Below are 17,856 nucleotides of genomic sequence, written 5' to 3' on the forward strand. Positions count from 1 at the left end.
ATCTCATGATATTTTGTCTCAAAAATTAACGCTATGAATATGTCAGTACCATTAGGATAAAATTATTGTGTCACCAACATTTTAACTTTAGACATATAATTTTAACAGCCTCTGTAAACTAATATCCTGGCTCGCTCGAGGCTGCCGTTTTCTCTGACAGTTTCAATCAAAATTAGAAATGCTGCTCTGAGACTGAGAGAACTGATAGTGCTGCCTGCTGTGCAGTTAGTTTACAAAACACGTTATTCATGGTTACATACAATTTTAGACTGATGTGGGCCAAAGCCTAGCATAGCCTGTAACCTTATTGTGACGGACACATTTTAAAATGTGTGTCTAAGCTCCGAATCGGGTAATCTCGGGGGCGTTTTTCTGAAGCGCGTATCGAGGCTTGCTTTGATTACGTCTGCAGTGACGTTCGAGGCCTCGCGGGCAGTCCGTACCACGTGACTGATTCGGGAACTGGTTCACCGGTTCGCGCCAAATTCGAAATAAAATGGGCAGCAAAACACAGCTGATTCCCCCATCACATTGTGTTGTGGAATTGGATTACGTACGTGTTACATAGTTACTTGAGCATTTCTTCCCTCGATGGAACCAGCAAGGAAAAGAAAATTTTCCCCTGTCTGGCAACATTTTGATGTCATCTCTCCTAATAAGGTATACACACTGTAATAAAGAAATGATAAGTACCATAATATAAATAAACCACACCACAGATCCTATAATCAGATTTCTGTCTTTTTGTTTATTAAAAGGTGAAGTGTTTGCTGTGCTCTAAAGAACTTGGATACAGCAACAACACCTCATCTATGCTGAGGCATTACAGAGCCCTGCATGAGAACAAGGAGACTAACCAAGGTGGACCAAGCTCAGGTGAGTTTTTGTAGGTTTTAAGGATACAGTCATTTGATACATTTATATTCCCCATGTAATTCATTAACATTTGGGTTCTATTTACTGAAATATGTAATTTCTTAATGTTTTTTTGTTGTATCAGGGGAGAGGAATGATGTGGATGAGGCCTTGGTCAACATGGTGATAGAGGATTCCCAGCCCTTCACTATTGTGGAGGACAGTGGGTTTAGGAAGCTTGTTAAAGTTTTGAACCCTAACTATGTTCTCCCCACAAGGCAGGTGTGTATCTTAAAATATGAAGCATGTTTCCATTTTGCCTTTATTTACATATTAAGTACTGTACCTTCTTTTGTTTAGGCTTTGAAAGCTATGGTGGACCAAAGATACAAAGAGTCCAAACAAAAAGAAAAACTGACTGTGGCCAAGGTTTCTGCAGTTAGTTTGACATCTGATATGTGGACCTCCATTAACACAGAGGCTTACCTAGCCGTCACCTGCCATTTCATTGACTCTAACACTGCATTGCATTCTGTAGTGTTAGGTGTTCAGCACTTCCCTCAAGCACATACTGCTGTCAATTTGTCACAAGTAACAGCAGCGCTCATGTCAGAGTGGGGCATTACAGACAAAGTTACATGTTATGTGACTGATGGAGCAGCAAACATGGGTGCTTGTGCTAAGGAGCTTCGTTTGCGTCACAGTAATTGTGTGGCACATACATTAAACCTAATGGTCAAAAAAGCTCTTGATCAACACACGACGCTGTCTGACATCCGGACTACCTGTAGGAGGATAGTGGGATATTTCAAGAGCAGTACAACTGCTAAGGTTTGTTCCATTATTTCATTACTGCTTTGAGGTGCTGCTGCAGTAACACAGCTTGAATTAATCAGTTTGTGTTGGCTGTTTTTCTAGGAGAGGCTGACAGAGGTGCAGGAGCAAATGGGCCGGCCTGCACTGAAGTTAATTCAAGAGGTGGATACACGTTGGAACAGCACATTCCAAATGCTTCAACGTGTTCATGAACTCAGGGAACCTATTGGAGCATCGTTAGCTGGCCTGCACACTGATATTTGCCCACTATCCTCTGAACAGTATGACCTTATGGCAGAATGTCTTAAAATACTCTCCCCATTTAATGATGCCACCACTGAGCTGTCAGAGGAAAAGCGAGTGTCTGGATCCAAAGTAATTCCACTTCTAACAATGTTGCACCATGCACTAAATGAAGAGGAAATGGGAGTTGTCCTAACTCCAGAGAGCTCCACCATGGTTGAGTGTCTAAGGAGACAATTAAAGGAGAAGCTCTACACATTGCAGTCAATGAGCATCATGTCACTGGCAACATTGCTGGATCCAAGGTTCAAAAAAATAGGCTTCTTTAGCCCAAATAAAGCAATGGATGCTGAGAAGAGACTTATTTTTGAATGTGCTGCTATTTTGAGGCACGTGGCCTTCTCATCAGCAGCCTCATCATCAAAAGCTTCTCAGCCTGTGACTCAAGGTATATGAGCACATTTCGATTATTATATTGTATTTAGTTACTTACATTCTGTTTGTTTTAGGTAGCAAACTGTGGCATCGTTTGGAGACAAATGAGACTCCAAATGCTACTGCTGATGCAACAGCTGAAGTACAGAAATACCTCCATGAACCAAATATGGGCAGACTGGAGAATCCGCTGGAGTACTGGGCTGGACACAAATTTCTTTATCCAAACTTGTATAAACTTGCTGTGGTTTTTCTTGCAACCCCTGCTTCATCTGTGCCCTGTGAGAGGATATTTTCAAAAGCAGGAGAAATCCTCTCAAAAAAGAGGAACCGTCTTAAGCCCAGCACTGTGGAAAAGCTGCTATTTTTGAATAAAAACAAATGAAAACGTTTCCCTAGTGTCATGAGCACTGTTATAAAGTCACGACCACATTCACATCACAACTCCCTCCCTTTTTGTTTCCATGTACATTCCTGTGTTAAGCTGCCAATTTATTATACACAAACATTAATTAAATTAAATTAATATAAAATTAGTATAATATTAAATATAACTAATATTTAGAGTTTAGTTATTGGTGTCATCAACAAAAGTAATTTCTTTATTCATTCAACTTGAAGCGCCACACACTAGTTTGTGTCACATGATTACACAGTTACACAATCATCCCAAAAACTCTGTACTGATAGTTTCCACTTTCTCTTTTGTATCAGACATACTGAGACAATATTCGGGATAAATAACCATAAAAACAATTTATTTATTCAGTTTAGAGGTTTACACATCACATCATTATAATCATTGAGCCCGTTTCACTTGAATCGTCCACTTGATGGCGCAGTAGAGCAAATGAATCATCACAATGCTTCGAACCATGAGTCGACCAGTTGGATGGAAAGCTTCATTTCATCACGAGGCTTCATCTCACCATCACTACATTTTATGAGTGAGCTTGACTTTAAGTGACTTACAGGTTTCTTTGAAAAATACTTTCTTATATCCAGGTTCTTCCTAGTTGCTGCCGTCCTCCTCTCCTCCTCGCAGCGCAGGCTTGCCGCTGCTGAAACTAAACAGAGCTCCAATCACATTGGCCATATTTGTCACGTGACGTAGGACTCCAGTAGAGAACGTAATTTAACTCTTTCTGCACCGCTGGGTGAATGAGACGCTGACAGATCGTTTTTTCTTTCTATCGGGTTTGTTTTTCTTTCTAATTATTGGTGGGGACAATTCAATAATCGCTGGATATTGGTGGGTCCCTTCCGTCCATGCCAAATCTACGCCCTTGGACTGAAGAGTCGTTTAGCTTCTAGTTTAATCGGCTTTGCTGTGTAATCTTTGCTGCCAACAGTGTAGTGAAACATTTAAGCTGTACATGAAAGTTAATGGGTAATTATGATGATCTTTACCACAAAGATTTTAAATGAAAGAATAAACAAAGGGCATGAAAACTGATTCTTATGTCTACTGTGTATCTTCAGTGTGAATGTTGAGTTATATTTGAGTGTCTGCATTTAAAGCACATATTAATGTATTGTTTCGAAATCCATGGTGGTACACAGGAAAAATTACTAAAGAATGTAGAATTAGAACACTATCTGTATTTGTTTTTTAAATAGTTTTACATATATTTTACTATTTAAAAAAATTATCAAGAAATCAAGCTTGCTGCCTGACTTGTACAGTAATTTCATTTGAACATAGGTTTGATTTAGTGGAGTCAGTTGTTCCCATGCATCATTCTGTAAGTGTGAGAATGAACTAAGATTAGAAAATGTCAAAATATAAAGTGTGATTTATTTTTATTCATCACAGCATCCTAAACTTTGCTGAACTTTTTGAAATATAAAATGAACTCGCTGAGTGTTGACTGTCACATTTCAAAGCACCAAGTAAAGATAAACTATTAAACTTTAACTGGGTCAGACTTGTTACTGCATGTTGTAACCAAACATACCACACCCTGCATCATGTGATTGGCTCTTGTTTGCTCTGTAAGAATATTTCTTTAGCGCCTCCCTTCACAGATGTGTCTGTATCAGGATGGGTCTAAACAACATGGTGTAAATGCAGTTGCTGGTGAGCCTCATTTCCTGTAGGAGGAGAAAAAGAGCAGAGATCTGTTTCCCTTCAGAGCACAGAGGTTGTTTCTGTTCAGAGGAAGTGAAACTGTCTGACAGTCACTGAGAGACGGTGAAACGGCACAGCACATGAATCAAATGGATCAAACAAAATTCTGCTGTTCAGTCTGTTTGGATCTACTGAAGGATCCGGTGACTATTCCCTGTGGACACAGCTACTGCATGAACTGTATTAAAAGCTTCTGGGATGAAGAGGAAAAGAAGAAAATCTACAGCTGCCCTCAGTGCAGACAGACTTTCACACCGAGGCCTGTCCTGGTGAAAAACACAATGTTAGCAGATTTAGTGGAGGAGCTGAAGAAGACTGGACTCCAAGCTGCTCCTGCTGATCACTGCTATGCTGGACCTGAAGATGTGGCCTGTGATGTCTGCACTGGAAGAAAAATGAAAGCATTCAAGTCCTGTTTAGTCTGTCTGGCATCTTACTGTGAGAAACACCTTCAGCCTCATTATGATGTGGCTCCATTAAAGAAACACAAGCTGGTGGAGCCCTCCAAGAAGCTCCAGGAGAACATCTGCTCTCGTCATGATGAGGTGATGAAGATGTTCTGCCGTACTGATCAGCAGAGTATCTGTTATCTCTGCTCTGTGGATGAACATAAAGGCCACGACACAGTCTCAGCTGCAGCAGAAAGGACTGAGAGGCAGAGAGAGCTGGAGGTGAGTCGACAAAACATCCAGCAGAGAATCCAGGACAGAGAGAAAGATGTGAAGCTGCTTCAACAGGAGGTGGAGGCCATCAATCAGTCTGCTGATCAAACAGTGGAGCACAGTGAGAAGATCTTCACTGAGCTGATCCATCTCATCCAGAAAAGAAGCTCTGATGTGAAGCAGCAGATCAGATCCCAGCAGGAAACTGAAGTGAGTCGAGTCAAAGAGCTTCAGGAGAAGCTGGAGCAGGAGATCACTGAGCTGAAGAGGAAAGATGCTGAGCTGAAGCAGCTCTCACACACAGAGGATCACATCCAGTTTCTACACAACTACCCCTCACTGTCAGCACTCAGTGAGTCTACAGACTCATCCAGCATCAATATCCGTCCTCTGAGCTACTTTGAGGATGTGACAGCAGCTGTGTCAGAGGTCAGAGATAAACTACAGGACATTCTGAGAGAGGAATGGACAAACATCTCACTGACAGTCACTGAAGTGGATGTTTTACTGTCAGATCCACCAGAGCCAAAGACCAGAGCTGGATTCTTAAAATATTCACGTGAAATCACACTGGATCCAAACACAGCAAACAAAAAGCTGTTATTATCAGAGGGGAACAGAAAAGCAACAAGGATGTATCAACAACAGTCTTATTCTGATCATCCAGACAGATTCACTGACTGGTTTCAGGTCCTGAGTAGAGAGAGTCTGACTGGACGTTGTTACTGGGAGGTGGAGTGGAGAGGGGGAGGAGTTGATGTAGCAGTCGCATACAAGAATATCAGCAGAAAAGGAGGGAATGAATGTGGATTTGGACGTAATGACAAATCTTGGGCATTAGATTGTATCAACAACAGTTTTACATTTCGGTACAACAACATTGAAACTCGTGTCTCAGGTCCTCGTTCCTCCAGAGTAGGAGTGTACCTGGATCACAGAGCAGGTATTTTGTCCTTCTACAGCGTCTCTGAAACCATGACTCTCCTCCACAGAGTCCAGACCACATTCACTCAGCCGCTCTATGCTGGACTGACACTTTACTATGAAGCCAAAGCTGAATTGTTGAAAGTGAAATAGACTGAAGTCTTTCATTTTGTGGGTTTAAATCTGTATTTTAGTTTCATTTTATTTTCTCTCCATCATTTCTGCACAGAGATCAGCTGTCAGTCAAACATTATGGGTGGTACCTCCACATCTTCTAGTTGTTCTCTTGATGTTTCTGAGTTTTTAAAGGAGATCTTTCCTGTGACTGTTTATGGAGGCTATCACTGCTCATCATCATTTTGATTTACTAAAATATTTCTCCACATGAAAATGTAAACTTCTCTATCCTCTAAATGTTTCTGGAATATTTGTATTGAAAAATGTCCACATTTCTCTTTATGAGTATGGCAGACCATGTGTGTGTGTTTGTGTTTGTTTTTGTCAAAATCATCAAACAAATGAGGAAAAACTGTGATTTTAATGAATGAATTCATATATTGTGTTGATGTTTTATTGTGTGAATAAACTGGAAGGTTTGACTATAAATCAAACTTTGAACAAAGTCTTTTCTTCTGTCTTCATTCCAGGATCTCACTCAAATCTGATGCAGAAAATATGAAACTAATCTGAGAGAATAACTGAAGCAGTTTTCCTCCTGAAGCATCACAAAGTTCAGAGTTCATGTTTAGAGCAGAAGATTCAGCAGTCGCTCTGTGACCTTTCAACTTTCTTCACTAAAACAGCTTCATTACAGAGAAACAAGTCACATTTTCTTCATGTTCTTAAGTCCTTTCAGATGTTTTAATGGTCCTTGAATGCAGCATCAGTGTCGCAGGTTTAAAAGGTCACTTTCTGTTGTGTTCAAAGATTTCCTTCAGATATGGTCTTTAATCAGTAAAGCCAGTGATACAGCAGTGTCATTAGCTGTGTTATTGGCACCAGGCTGTGTTTATGTATGTATTTAATTCTGTCTGAGGATGTCTTCAGCATGAAATGATCATTTGCTCAGCTGCTGTGTCTCATCTCTTATCAGACATTGGTTGGAACAGAGTTTTGTTGCTGACCATCTGACAAGAGGGTGAAGAAAAGCTTCAGCTTCTGTTGGATATTAAAGCAGCATTTATTAGAGTAAGAACAGATACTTGTGTCCTTCATTTGATCCCCGTCAATTTACAGAAGACTTAAGGACCCTTTGACTTCTAACATACAGCTGCATGTTTACAATTTTATTATTGATTTATTTCTAGCAAAGCGAGACTTTACTGATTAAAGACATATAATCAGACATATTACTGTTACTTTCTGAAAAAGACTCACATAAAGCAGATTTATCACAAGCAAACATCAAGACACATCCTTCATGGCTTAAAGTTGCAGTGGGACTCTTTCGCCATCTGGTGGTTGTAACAGTTATGACAACTGTTCCTGCATATATGTCCCTCCTCAGTGTGAAGAAGACTGGACTCCAAGCTGCTCCTGCTGATCACTGCGTGTTCCTCCTGTGTCTAAAATCTATTTCCATTATGAATCAGGAAACTGTTTGCACCAATCATAAAGCCAATAAAATACGTCTCCAGTGGGAGACGCTAACCAGATTTTTACTGGTTAGCAAATGTTCACAGATGAATATCAGCGGCTGTGAGATTTTTAATGGGAGTGAAAAAAATGTTACAGTTTCTGGAAACTTGACTTTGTTTGAGTTTCTAAAAATTCATTTACATCTGAAGTGGCGCTGAGCAACAGCTGCTTTTTGTGAGAGGGGAAAACAAGTTGTTGTTGTTTTTATTTAAAACTTAACCTGAAGGTTGTGCCACAATTTCAGCTGCAAGAAGTGCAAAACAGCACATAAGTAGAAAAAATGATTATTGATTAAAGTCCCTGAAAGTATAAAGGACAGTTTTACATGTACTTGGATACTTTCAGCTACTCTGCGTGACTTTTGTACCCTGCTGCTCCCTGTTAATGATCAAACTCTGACTGACAGTAAACTGTTGACTCTCGTTCTGTCACGTTGTTGATCAGTGACGTCTTGTTTTCAGATGTCTGCCTTTAACTTTTTGGTTTTGTTTACTGAGTAATATACCAGGTGTTGAAGCTCAGATGGTTTTTCAGAGAGTAACAACTTTTATTGCAGAGAACATTTTAAAACTCAACATAAACTTAAAATGAATTATATGTAACACATTATTGGCTACTTTAACTGTGTTTTTAGGATCTCTATCTTCCTGTATTATCTGTACTTGAAGGACTGTGTATAAAGGACTTTGACTCTGTGATCAACCGTGGATGTGAAAGCCTTCAATTTCAGTCCCAAAGTCAGAAATTGTTTAATTCCAATGAAATATACATTTTATAAGTTGAGTCTTTTTTGTGCTATGCAACACAGTGCATGTACATATGTGCACAATTAGTGAAGTCATCAGTCCTCTGTCACTGTGTTTAGAACGACTGTTTTCTTTTCTAAATCATAGAGATGTTTCCTGATGCTGTGTGATGGCTGTGACTGACTGTGAGGATGGAAATAAACAGAAACACTGAGAGAGTTTCTTGGTCAGTATATAAACAAACATATGGCAGATGAGACTGCTACATACATTTTTAATATGTGTTGTCATTTTTCAGTTGCGTTGTCCATTGTGATGACCATCTCACGCAGGTCCAGAGAGCAGATGTTGCTGCGTTGCAGCAGCTTTTTGCAGATGTGTTCTCCCCCTGCCCGACCGTACAGCTCTCACAGAGCACCATTTTATAACCCGCCCTGGTGTGACGCTGCGTTCACGGCCCTACTGGTTACCTGAACTTAAAAGACAAATTATTTAGAGAGAATTGGCTGAAATACTGATGCTGGGAGTAATAAAAGAGCCGCACAGTGAGTGGTATAGCCCCATAGTTCTTGTAAGTGAAGACAGATGGGTCTGTTTGTTTCTGTCAACTACCACAAGGTGAATGAGTGTGTCTCAGTTTGATGCTTACCCAATGCCCCGACTCAAGAAACTCCTGGAACGGTTAGGCACTGCTCGCTTTCTCAAGACACTGGATTTAACCGAGGGCTACTGACAGATGCCTTTGTCTCCAGAGTCTAAGGAAAGAAGATATTTCTCCACTCTGAATGGTTTGTACCAATTTATCACACTTTTGCTCGGCTTACTGGGAGCCTAAGCCACTTTCCAGTGACTCATGGACTGGGTGCTGAGTCCACGCATCTTTTATCGAAGATGGGGTTTTTATTTTGCATGGTTTTATTGGCAATCCTGACAGTTGTTTGGTGTCATTGACACTCACAAACAATTACGTACTCACGGGAGTTTCTTTTGAAGCTTCTGTGGAACTGCCCATCTCTGGATTCTTTTTACCCTTCAGTGTTTTCCAGCCCTGGATCATCCTCTAATCACAGGAACACTTTGGAGGACTGAGGAAGCAAATATGATACAATCGTATTCCTTTGCCATCAATAATCCTGCTAATGTGCAGTCTCTGAGGAGTCAATTGGATGAACTGAATTTGAATGTCGCACATTTATGTGACTACAGGGACACATGTCCCTCTAGGCATTTTCCACCCTCCTCCATTAGCTGGATCCTCGTCAGGCGATTTCCATGGTTCCTCTAGACCACGGAGAAGGAGAGGGAGAAGAGGAGGTATTCAGGTAAAGCTCAGGCTTTACTGGCGGCGGGGTTTGGCTGGTAAGCGACGTCGAGCGTGCGTTGTCTCCTGTGTTCAGAAAAGCTCCATGGAGGGGGACTTGTTTTCCACAGCCTTGTTTGGATACGCTGGGCCCGGCTCTTTGAGACCGTGCCACCTTAGGAGGGTTTATCCAGACTCTTCTTCGGGCATTTTCTTCCCTCGGTGAGTTGATTCTAGGAGCGTGACGGCTCGAACCCTGTGTATTTATGTCCCTTAACTCGAGCCTCTGCAAATAATGAGGCTTCTAGCTCACTGAATATGGCGCTTTTTAACGCTCGATCTCTGTCTAATAAATCATTCTTGTTGAATGGTTTTATATTATCAAAAAAACTGGATTTTTTATTCCTGACTGAGACCTGGCAGCGGGATGTAGACTACTCGTCACTTGTTGAACTCTGCCCGGATGGCTATACTTTTATTACCCGGCCTCGGTTATCTGGTCGGCGTGGTGGGCTTGCCGTGGCTTTCCAGGACCATTTCTCCTGCCGCTCCGTTAAAATTGGACATTTTCTTTTATTTGAGCTGCAGCTGCTTAAAATTGGTAACAAGGATCCTTTCTGCTGTGCTGTGGTGTATCGTCCACCTAATAGGTTCTAATAGATCTAACAGGTTATTTTTATCAGAGCTCAGCGACTTCTTATCTGCTACTATGAAGCTGTCTCGGGTGCTCATAGTTGGGGACTTTAACATACACGTTGATGATGACTCCGACCCATTCGCCACAGACTTTATGAACATTATGGATTCTTTTCATGTTGCTCAGCATGTGTCCGGTCCTACACACAGCAAAGGTCACACACTGGACCTTGTTTTTACTTTGGATTTAATATTGATTTCATTTGCTCTGAGAACATTTATATTTCTGATCATTATTGTTTCTAACTTGTCTTTTAATGAGCCTTTGTCCCCCGTTAGACGATGGTTAGCTCTCGCATCTTAAACTCCTCCACAGCGGAGAAATTTGTGGATGCTTTTAACTTACAGCCATCTCCTCAAAATGGTTTTGATTTCTCAACCAGTCTTTTTAATAATTATTGCCTTTCTATTTTAGATGAAATTTGTCCGGTTTAAGACGAGTGTTTCTGCCTCCAAATCTCCTCCTCGGCCAAATGACAGTATTCATCGTCTAAAACGTGATTGTCGTAAAGCGGAGCACAGGTGGAGGAAAACTCATCTAAATGTTCAACTCCTCTATCTAAAGGACCTTTTAGCTTCTTTTAATAATGCGATCAGAGATGCGAGAGCTGCCCATTTCTCACGCTTGGTTACAAAGAGCAGAGGCAATCCTAAGGTGCTGTTCAACACCATTAGTGACATTGTTTAGTGAAATTAGTGAAATTTTCTTTCTTTTCTGCTTGCAAAAATTCATAACGTGAGAATGAATTTGATATTCAGTTGTACGTTTCTTTTAAGCCCCAGGATTTATCTAAGCTTCAGCGTCTGAATTATTGCTTAGATTCGATCAAACGTTGGATGGCTGCAAATTTCCTCCAACTCAACGAGGGGAAAACCGAAGTCCTCGTATGCGCCCCTGATAGATTTTTATGGCAGATGCTGAAAGCCCTTGGTCCTCTCTCACTCTGTTAAATCCTCTATCAGGAATTTCGGTGTCACTTTTGACTCGACTCTCACATTGGATGGACACGTGAAATCTCTGGTTCGGTCTTGTTTTTATCACTTAAGAAATGTGGCTAAGCTAAGCCCGATTTTATCTCGCTCTGAACTGCAGATTGCTATACATGCATGCAAAACGCTGCAGCTAGGCTTTTGACAAAATCCTCCAAGTACTCACATGTGACACCGTTGTTATCTCAGCTTCCTGTTGAATTTAGAGTCCATTTTAAGATCCTGGTCTTGACTTACAGAGCTGTGCACGGACTGGCACCAGCCTACATCTCTGATCTGCTACAGCCCGATGTCCCCAGCAGGTCCCTGAGGTCATCTGATCAGGGCTTACTTGCTATAAAACAGACTAAGATGAGAACTAAGGGTGACAGAATTGAGAAATGCAAAAGAAGGGCAAGAGAGACAGTCTTTTGGCCTGGAATGAACAGAGAGATAAAGAATATGATAAGAAGGTGTGAGACATGTCAGAAGTAACACAATAAACAGACCAAAGGATCTATGGTTGTTGATGAAACACCAACAGCGCCAGGATGGATTTGTTTCATGTTAAAAACAACTAAATTTACAATATTTACAATGAACTTTTGACCTACTCAAAATGTTAAAAATATAAATAAGACTATAAATAACCTTTCTGAGAATGTCCAAGCACCAAGTGCAGCTATCAAACTTTAAGTAGGTTGCAGTTTTTACTGAAAGTTGTAAATCAAACAAACCCTGTTAGTGCCTCCCTTCACAGATGTGTCTGTATCAGGATGGGTCTAAACAACATGGTGTAAATGCAGTTGCTGGTGAGCCTCATTTCCTGTAGGAGGTGAGATTCAGAGAAATGGACCTTCCCTGTCGAGCGCTGGGAGAGAAACTCCTGCTCATCCCCTCACTCGGCGCTTCCCCGTTAACCCACTAGATGGCAGGTTTGCCATTAGAAGATCAGGAATAGACCCATTCATTGAAACGTTGATCCCATTACTTACAGAACAAATGACTCTGACCTGTCATATAACAAACTTATAAAAAACATGCCTCAGAAATACCCGTGAGACAGAATACGTACTATCAGACACTTGCATGGAGAAACCTTATGAATACCAGCGCTCACACACTCACGTGTGCACGCAGGTACTTACAGACTCACACTATCTTGGGTGGCTGCTGCCTCAACATATCAAGCATTATTGATTTTGTGTACTGCTTAAAAGATTCAGCATTTATTATTTACTGTTACCCAGTGTTGGGCAAGTTGCTTTGAAAAAGCCTTTACCTTTTACCTTTTTATTAAAAAAATAACCACTTCGATGTCACGGAAAAGAGGGACCCAGGCGCGGTTCTTCTTCACAGAAACACAGTGCGTTTATTTACAGTGAAACAGACAGGCAAGTCCAACAATTCACTCAAAAGTGCAATTTTCCAATCGTGCTCGTCCCTTGCTCCCAGTGCGTTCCGTGTTGTAACTCCCTTAGTGTGTGTGCTCCCCAACTCGCTTCTCCGCTCGCCCCTCCTGGAGGAAGAAGGAAAATCCACCGTTAGCCACACGCTCGCCGAATAACAAGCTCACACTGCTCGCACGGACTATACCAGCTCGGAGTAATAATCCCACGTCGACTGTCGCCGCGAGTCCAGGTTAAATACCTCTGTCTAGCCGGGAGGAATGATTACCAACGGCTGGTCAGGTAATCAGCTGCAGGTGGGCCAGCAACAGCGAAGAGGGACTCCCAATGACGACAGTCGCCAGGACACGCCTCTCCCACGGCGCGCACTTCCGTAAACAGCCCCGAGGACCGGGGAGGGAGAGAGGGAGAAGAAAACACACACAGAAAACATAAACAGATGCAACTGGTTTCCTGTGCCAACAACGTGTGGTGCTGTGGTAAAGAATAGAGAAGGCACACAGATTGAGCTGCTGTTATCTTCACAGGAAGGTTTGTTCTTCACAATAGTGTCTTTGAACAGCTTCAGGAATCATTACATTCAATGCAAAGGAAAGACCTTCTGCTTCAGTCCCATTTACAATACATGGCCACAGTTTCCTTTGCTAGAGTCTATATAAATCTCTCAGCACAACTCTGACTAAACATGCTGCTTGAGTCCATTGAAATTATTACAACTACAATATCTAACATTAAACTTTATCATATATAAAAATATAGCATTCTTCATAAAGACACACAAACACACTTGTGCTCCCTGTACTTCCTTTTTAAATACATTTATAAAGAATATTAAATGAATCTGTTTTTAATCATTTTAATACTTGTTTCAGCACTAAATTATTTATGTGACGTGTTTCTAATGTACTGACAATGTAACTTCTTTTTTTATGGTTTCACTTCTTACAAAAATAATGGTTTTGGTATAAAACAAACACAGTGTCTCGTGTGGTTTAACTGCCACACACGCACACACACACACACACACACACACACACACACACACAAACACTATTCCACATTAGCCACTAAGCTAGCATTAGCCTCATTTCACCTGCAGCTTTAACTCACAATTTACACACAATTCTGATAACAACCCACTTCCTTTGCCAAGTTGTACAAATTACCAAATAAACAACATTTTTCTATTTATAAGGGGTGCAGTGAACATCTATTTTAATGCATATTTACTAACCTGTGGTAAAGAAAAGAAAAGACACGAACGTTAAACTAGAGTTCGCTTCACAACAGGAAGGATTATTCTTCCTCTGTGCCCCAAAACACTGCTCGATACCACCAGTGCGCTGTGTGCCCTCTAGTGTTCGCATGTGTAATAGCATTACCTCAAACTGCCATAATTCAACAAGAATGTTTAAATGACAGATTAACAAATACAAACATAATGAAAAATTTCTTGAAGGTGACTGTTTTTCTCTGATTATTTTCAATATTGTATTTTGAAAGAAGCTATTTTAAACTCTTTACATGTTGAAAGAAAAATGATTTTCTTATAACTAAAATAGATCGTGAAGTATAGTTTCATTAACTCGTCTATATAAAACATTTTGTTGAGGGTACAGAAGCCGTGGTAGTTTATCTTGAAAAAACAACTGTAATCTCCATATATTTCAACTATTTCCTGGAAAAAAAATGTGAACTTTAACCTCAAAATAAGTAGTTTTATCTTAAGGAGGCTCTAATACTTTGTAATAAACAGACCACACCCTGGCTCTTGTCAAAATATAAAGTGTGATTTATTTTTATTCATCACAGCATCCTAAACTTTGATGAACTTTTTGAAATATAAAATGAACTCGCTGAGTGTTGACTGTCATAACTCAAGAAAAGTTAAACTGGGCTGACCCAGTTGAAACTAATTTTAACAGTTTAAACCAGTTAAACCAGTTTACCTGGGTCAGGCTTGTTACTGCATGCTGTAACCAAACATACCACACCCTGCTTCACCTGAATGGCTCTTGTCACGCTATGAGAATATTTCTTTAGTGCCTCCCTTCACAGATGTGTCTGTATCAGGATGGGTCTAAACAACATGGTGTAAATGCAGTTGCTGGTGAGCCTCATTTCCTGTAGGAGGTGAAAAAGAGCAGAGATCTGTTTCCCTTCAGAGCACAGAGGTTGTTTCTGTTCAGAGGAAGTGAAACTGTCTGACAGTCACTGAGAGACGGTGAAACGGCACAGCACATGAATCAAATGGATCAAACAAAAATCTGCTGTTCAGTCTGTTTGGATCTACTGAAGGATCCGGTGGCTATTCCCTGTGGACACAGCTACTGCAGGAACTGTATTAAAAGCTTCTGGGATGAAGAGGAAAAGAAGAAAATCTACAGCTGCCCTCAGTGCCGGAGGACTTTCACAGCGAGGCCTGTCCTGGAGAAAAACACCATGTTAGCAGATTTAGTGGAGGAGCTGAAGAAGACTGGACTCCAAGCTGCTCCTGCTGATCACTGCTATGCTGGACCTGAAGATGTGGCCTGTGATGTCTGCACTGGAAGAAAAATTAAAGCATTCAAGTCCTGTTTAGTCTGTTTGACATCTTACTGTGAGAAACACCTTCAGACTCATAATATTGTTGCACCTTCATTCAAGAAACACAAGCTGGTGGAGCCCTCCAAGAAGGTCCAGGAGAACATCTGCTCTCGTCATGATGAGGTGATGAAGATGTTCTGTCGTACTGATCAGCAGAGTATCTGTTATCTCTGCTCTGTGGATGAACATAAAGGCCACGACACAGTCTCAGCTGCAGCAGAAAGGACTGAGAGGCAGAGAGAGCTGGAGGTGAGTCGACAAAACATCCAGCAGAGAATCCAGGACAGAGAGAAAGATGTGAAGCTGCTTCAACAGGAGGTGGAGGCCATCAATCAGTCTGCTGATCAAACAGTGGAGCACAGTGAGAAGATCTTCACTGAGCTGATCCATCTCATCCAGAAAAGAAGCTCTGATGTGAAGCAGCAGATCAGATCCCAGCAGGAAACTGAAGTGAGTCGAGTCAAAGAGCTTCAGGAGAAGCTGGAGCAGGAGATCACTGAGCTGAAGAGGAAAGATGCTGAGCTGAAGCAGCTCTCACACACAGAGGATCACATCCAGTTTCTACACAACTACCCCTCACTGTCAGCACTCAGTGAGTCTACAGACTCATCCAGCATCAATATCCGTCCTCTGAGCTACTTTGAGGATGTGACAGCAGCTGTGTCAGAGGTCAGAGATAAACTACAGGACATTCTGAGAGAGGAATGGACAAACATCTCACTGACAGTCACTGAAGTGGATGTTTTACTGTCAGATCCACCAGAGCCAAAGACCAGAGCTGGATTCTTAAAATATTCATGTGAAATCACACTGGATCCAAACACAGCAAACAAACAGCTGTTATTATCAGAGGGGAACAGAAAAGTAACAGTAATGAATCAACAACAGTCTTATTCTGATCATCCAGACAGATTCACTGGATGGTGGCAGGTCCTGAGTAGAGAGAGTCTGACTGGACGTTGTTACTGGGAGGTGGAGTGGAGAGGGGGAGGAGTTTATGTAGCAGTCGCATACAAGAATATCAGCAGGAAAGGATTTGGTAAAGAATGTGGATTTGGACATAATGACAAATCTTGGTCATTAGATTGTATCAACAACAGTTATACATTTTGGTACAACAACATCCAAACTCGTGTCTCAGGTCCTCCTTCCTCCAGAGTAGGAGTGTACCTGGATCACAGAGCAGGTATTTTGTCCTTCTACAGCGTCTCTGAAACCATGACTCTCCTCCACAAAGTCCAGACCACATTCACTCAGCCGCTCTATGCTGGACTGACTCTTTGCACAGGTATATGGGGTAATTTTAAAACAGATGCTGAGTTGATTAAAGTGAAATAGACTGAAGTCTTTCATATTGTGGGTTTAAATCTGTATTTTAGTTTCATTTTATTTTCTCTCCATCATTTCTGCACAGAGATCAGCTGTCAGTCAAACATTATGGGTGTGTTAGGAGATTTTTTATTATTAAGACATTTTATTAATCATTATTGCTGATATACTAAAGCTAAGAGTGTTCATATTTCTGTTTTCACTCAACCAGCTTCACAACTGTCTACACTTTGCCTTAAAAAGACTTGTTTGCTCTCACATTATCTAACAGGAAACCGCCACCCAAGAGTAAGAAATGACCTTTTAAGAACATAACCTTTTTTGAACATAAGTTCCGAGATCTCACACCTGCCTGTTTGGCTAGAGAATGTTACTTCCTTTCTTGTATGTTTCATGTTGTGTATAAATAAAGGCAGAGAATTGCTGCAGGGTGTGGGCCTCACTTGAGCTCTCACCCGTGCACGTTGAACTGTTACAAGTGTCTGAGTGTTATTTCATTATACCTGATTACTTGATAATATTGTCTCTTATCATTTTTAATGGTCCTCCGAGCCGGAGTGGACATTGATTTTTTTTTCATGCTCCACTAGGAAACCTTCATCAAGTCCTGACGTCGTGAGAAGCCCGCGCTGAAGTCTGTCGACAGCTCCTCTCCAGGCAGAGGATAAAGACCAGAGACGCTATAATTCGGGTTCTGGCCAGCGTTCTTATAAAGTGGTCCACGACGTTGGGGGTTGATGGAGCAGACCTAAACAACCACGAAATAAATCAGGTGAATATTTAACACTCACCCACATCTTGCGAAAAATTCGAATAAGAGTTGACACTGCTCCTACAAGTAAACGCTCGTTCTAAGAGAGGACTGGTAGCTATTATAGGAAACTCTAAATGTAAATGCTCGCCTGAAAGAGGGTTGGTAGCTATTTTAGAGGGAAAAGCGTCATAATAAAAACCTTTAAACGCGCGAAATATTTCTGTTTTATTGTTTTGTTGGTGGAATAAGTTACATTTTACAGCACAATAGGGAGGCTGAACTATTCCACCGTATTGTTTGCCGACTGGTGCTGAAGTACTGGTGGGACGAGAAAAAGGTTGTGCTTCATCACATAAAATTAAC

At 41.2% G+C, this 17,856-nt stretch overlaps 3 protein-coding genes and 1 long non-coding RNA gene across 5 annotated transcripts; 3 read left to right on the top strand and 1 right to left on the bottom strand.

Moving 5' to 3' along the window:
* Positions 1 to 391: 391 nt before the first annotated feature.
* LOC146497093 (E3 SUMO-protein ligase ZBED1-like) lies at positions 392 to 2,441 on the top strand. The gene is made up of 5 exons (XM_085140845.1): positions 392 to 660; positions 759 to 876; positions 1,001 to 1,137; positions 1,216 to 1,686; positions 1,774 to 2,441. Exons 1-5 carry the CDS (start codon positions 592 to 594, stop codon positions 2,368 to 2,370), a joined length of 1,392 nt encoding a protein of 463 aa, XP_084996971.1. The 5' UTR covers positions 392 to 591; the 3' UTR covers positions 2,371 to 2,441.
* A 1,593-nt stretch (positions 2,442 to 4,034) lies between these two features.
* On the top strand, positions 4,035 to 6,688 carry LOC146497094 (E3 ubiquitin/ISG15 ligase TRIM25-like). Of its 2 annotated transcripts, XM_085140774.1 has the most exons (2): positions 4,040 to 5,352; positions 6,057 to 6,128. In XM_085140774.1, exons 1-2 carry the CDS (start codon positions 4,561 to 4,563, stop codon positions 6,111 to 6,113), a joined length of 849 nt encoding a protein of 282 aa, XP_084996900.1. In that variant the 5' UTR covers positions 4,040 to 4,560; the 3' UTR covers positions 6,114 to 6,128. The 2 variants fall into 2 exon arrangements, with proteins under 2 accessions (XP_084996899.1, XP_084996900.1); XM_085140773.1 differs by having other exon boundaries at positions 4,035 to 6,688.
* Positions 6,689 to 11,686: 4,998 nt separating this feature from the next.
* Positions 11,687 to 14,629, bottom strand: LOC146497095 (uncharacterized). The gene is made up of 2 exons (XR_014870717.1): positions 13,012 to 14,629; positions 11,687 to 12,934 (listed from the first exon to the last, which is right to left on the bottom strand). It is a non-coding gene; the product is annotated as an uncharacterized LOC146497095 (long non-coding RNA).
* Positions 14,630 to 14,882: 253 nt separating this feature from the next.
* Positions 14,883 to 16,751, top strand: LOC146497096 (tripartite motif-containing protein 16-like). Its single transcript, XM_085140720.1, has one exon. It carries the CDS (start codon positions 15,066 to 15,068, stop codon positions 16,746 to 16,748), a length of 1,683 nt encoding a protein of 560 aa, XP_084996846.1. The 5' UTR covers positions 14,883 to 15,065; the 3' UTR covers positions 16,749 to 16,751.
* Positions 16,752 to 17,856: the final 1,105 nt, after the last annotated feature.

The sequence above is a fragment of the Neolamprologus multifasciatus genome, chromosome 18, assembly GCF_963576455.1.
Source record: "Neolamprologus multifasciatus chromosome 18, fNeoMul1.2, whole genome shotgun sequence".
Classification (NCBI taxonomy): Eukaryota; Metazoa; Chordata; class Actinopteri; order Cichliformes; family Cichlidae; genus Neolamprologus; species Neolamprologus multifasciatus.

Excerpts from the sequence above, each read along its gene's own strand:
- LOC146497093 (XM_085140845.1), top strand. The coding sequence starts at position 592 with ATGGAACCAGCAAGGAAAAGAAAATTTTCCCCTGTCTGGCAACATTTT. Across the intron at positions 877-1,000 it reads CCAAGGTGGACCAAGCTCAG|GGGAGAGGAATGATGTGGAT; the intron begins GTGAGTTTTTGT and ends TTGTTGTATCAG. Across the intron at positions 1,687-1,773 it reads AGAGCAGTACAACTGCTAAG|GAGAGGCTGACAGAGGTGCA; the intron begins GTTTGTTCCATT and ends CTGTTTTTCTAG.
- LOC146497094 (XM_085140773.1), top strand. The coding sequence starts at position 4,561 with ATGAATCAAATGGATCAAACAAAATTCTGCTGTTCAGTCTGTTTGGAT.
- LOC146497096 (XM_085140720.1), top strand. The coding sequence starts at position 15,066 with ATGAATCAAATGGATCAAACAAAAATCTGCTGTTCAGTCTGTTTGGAT.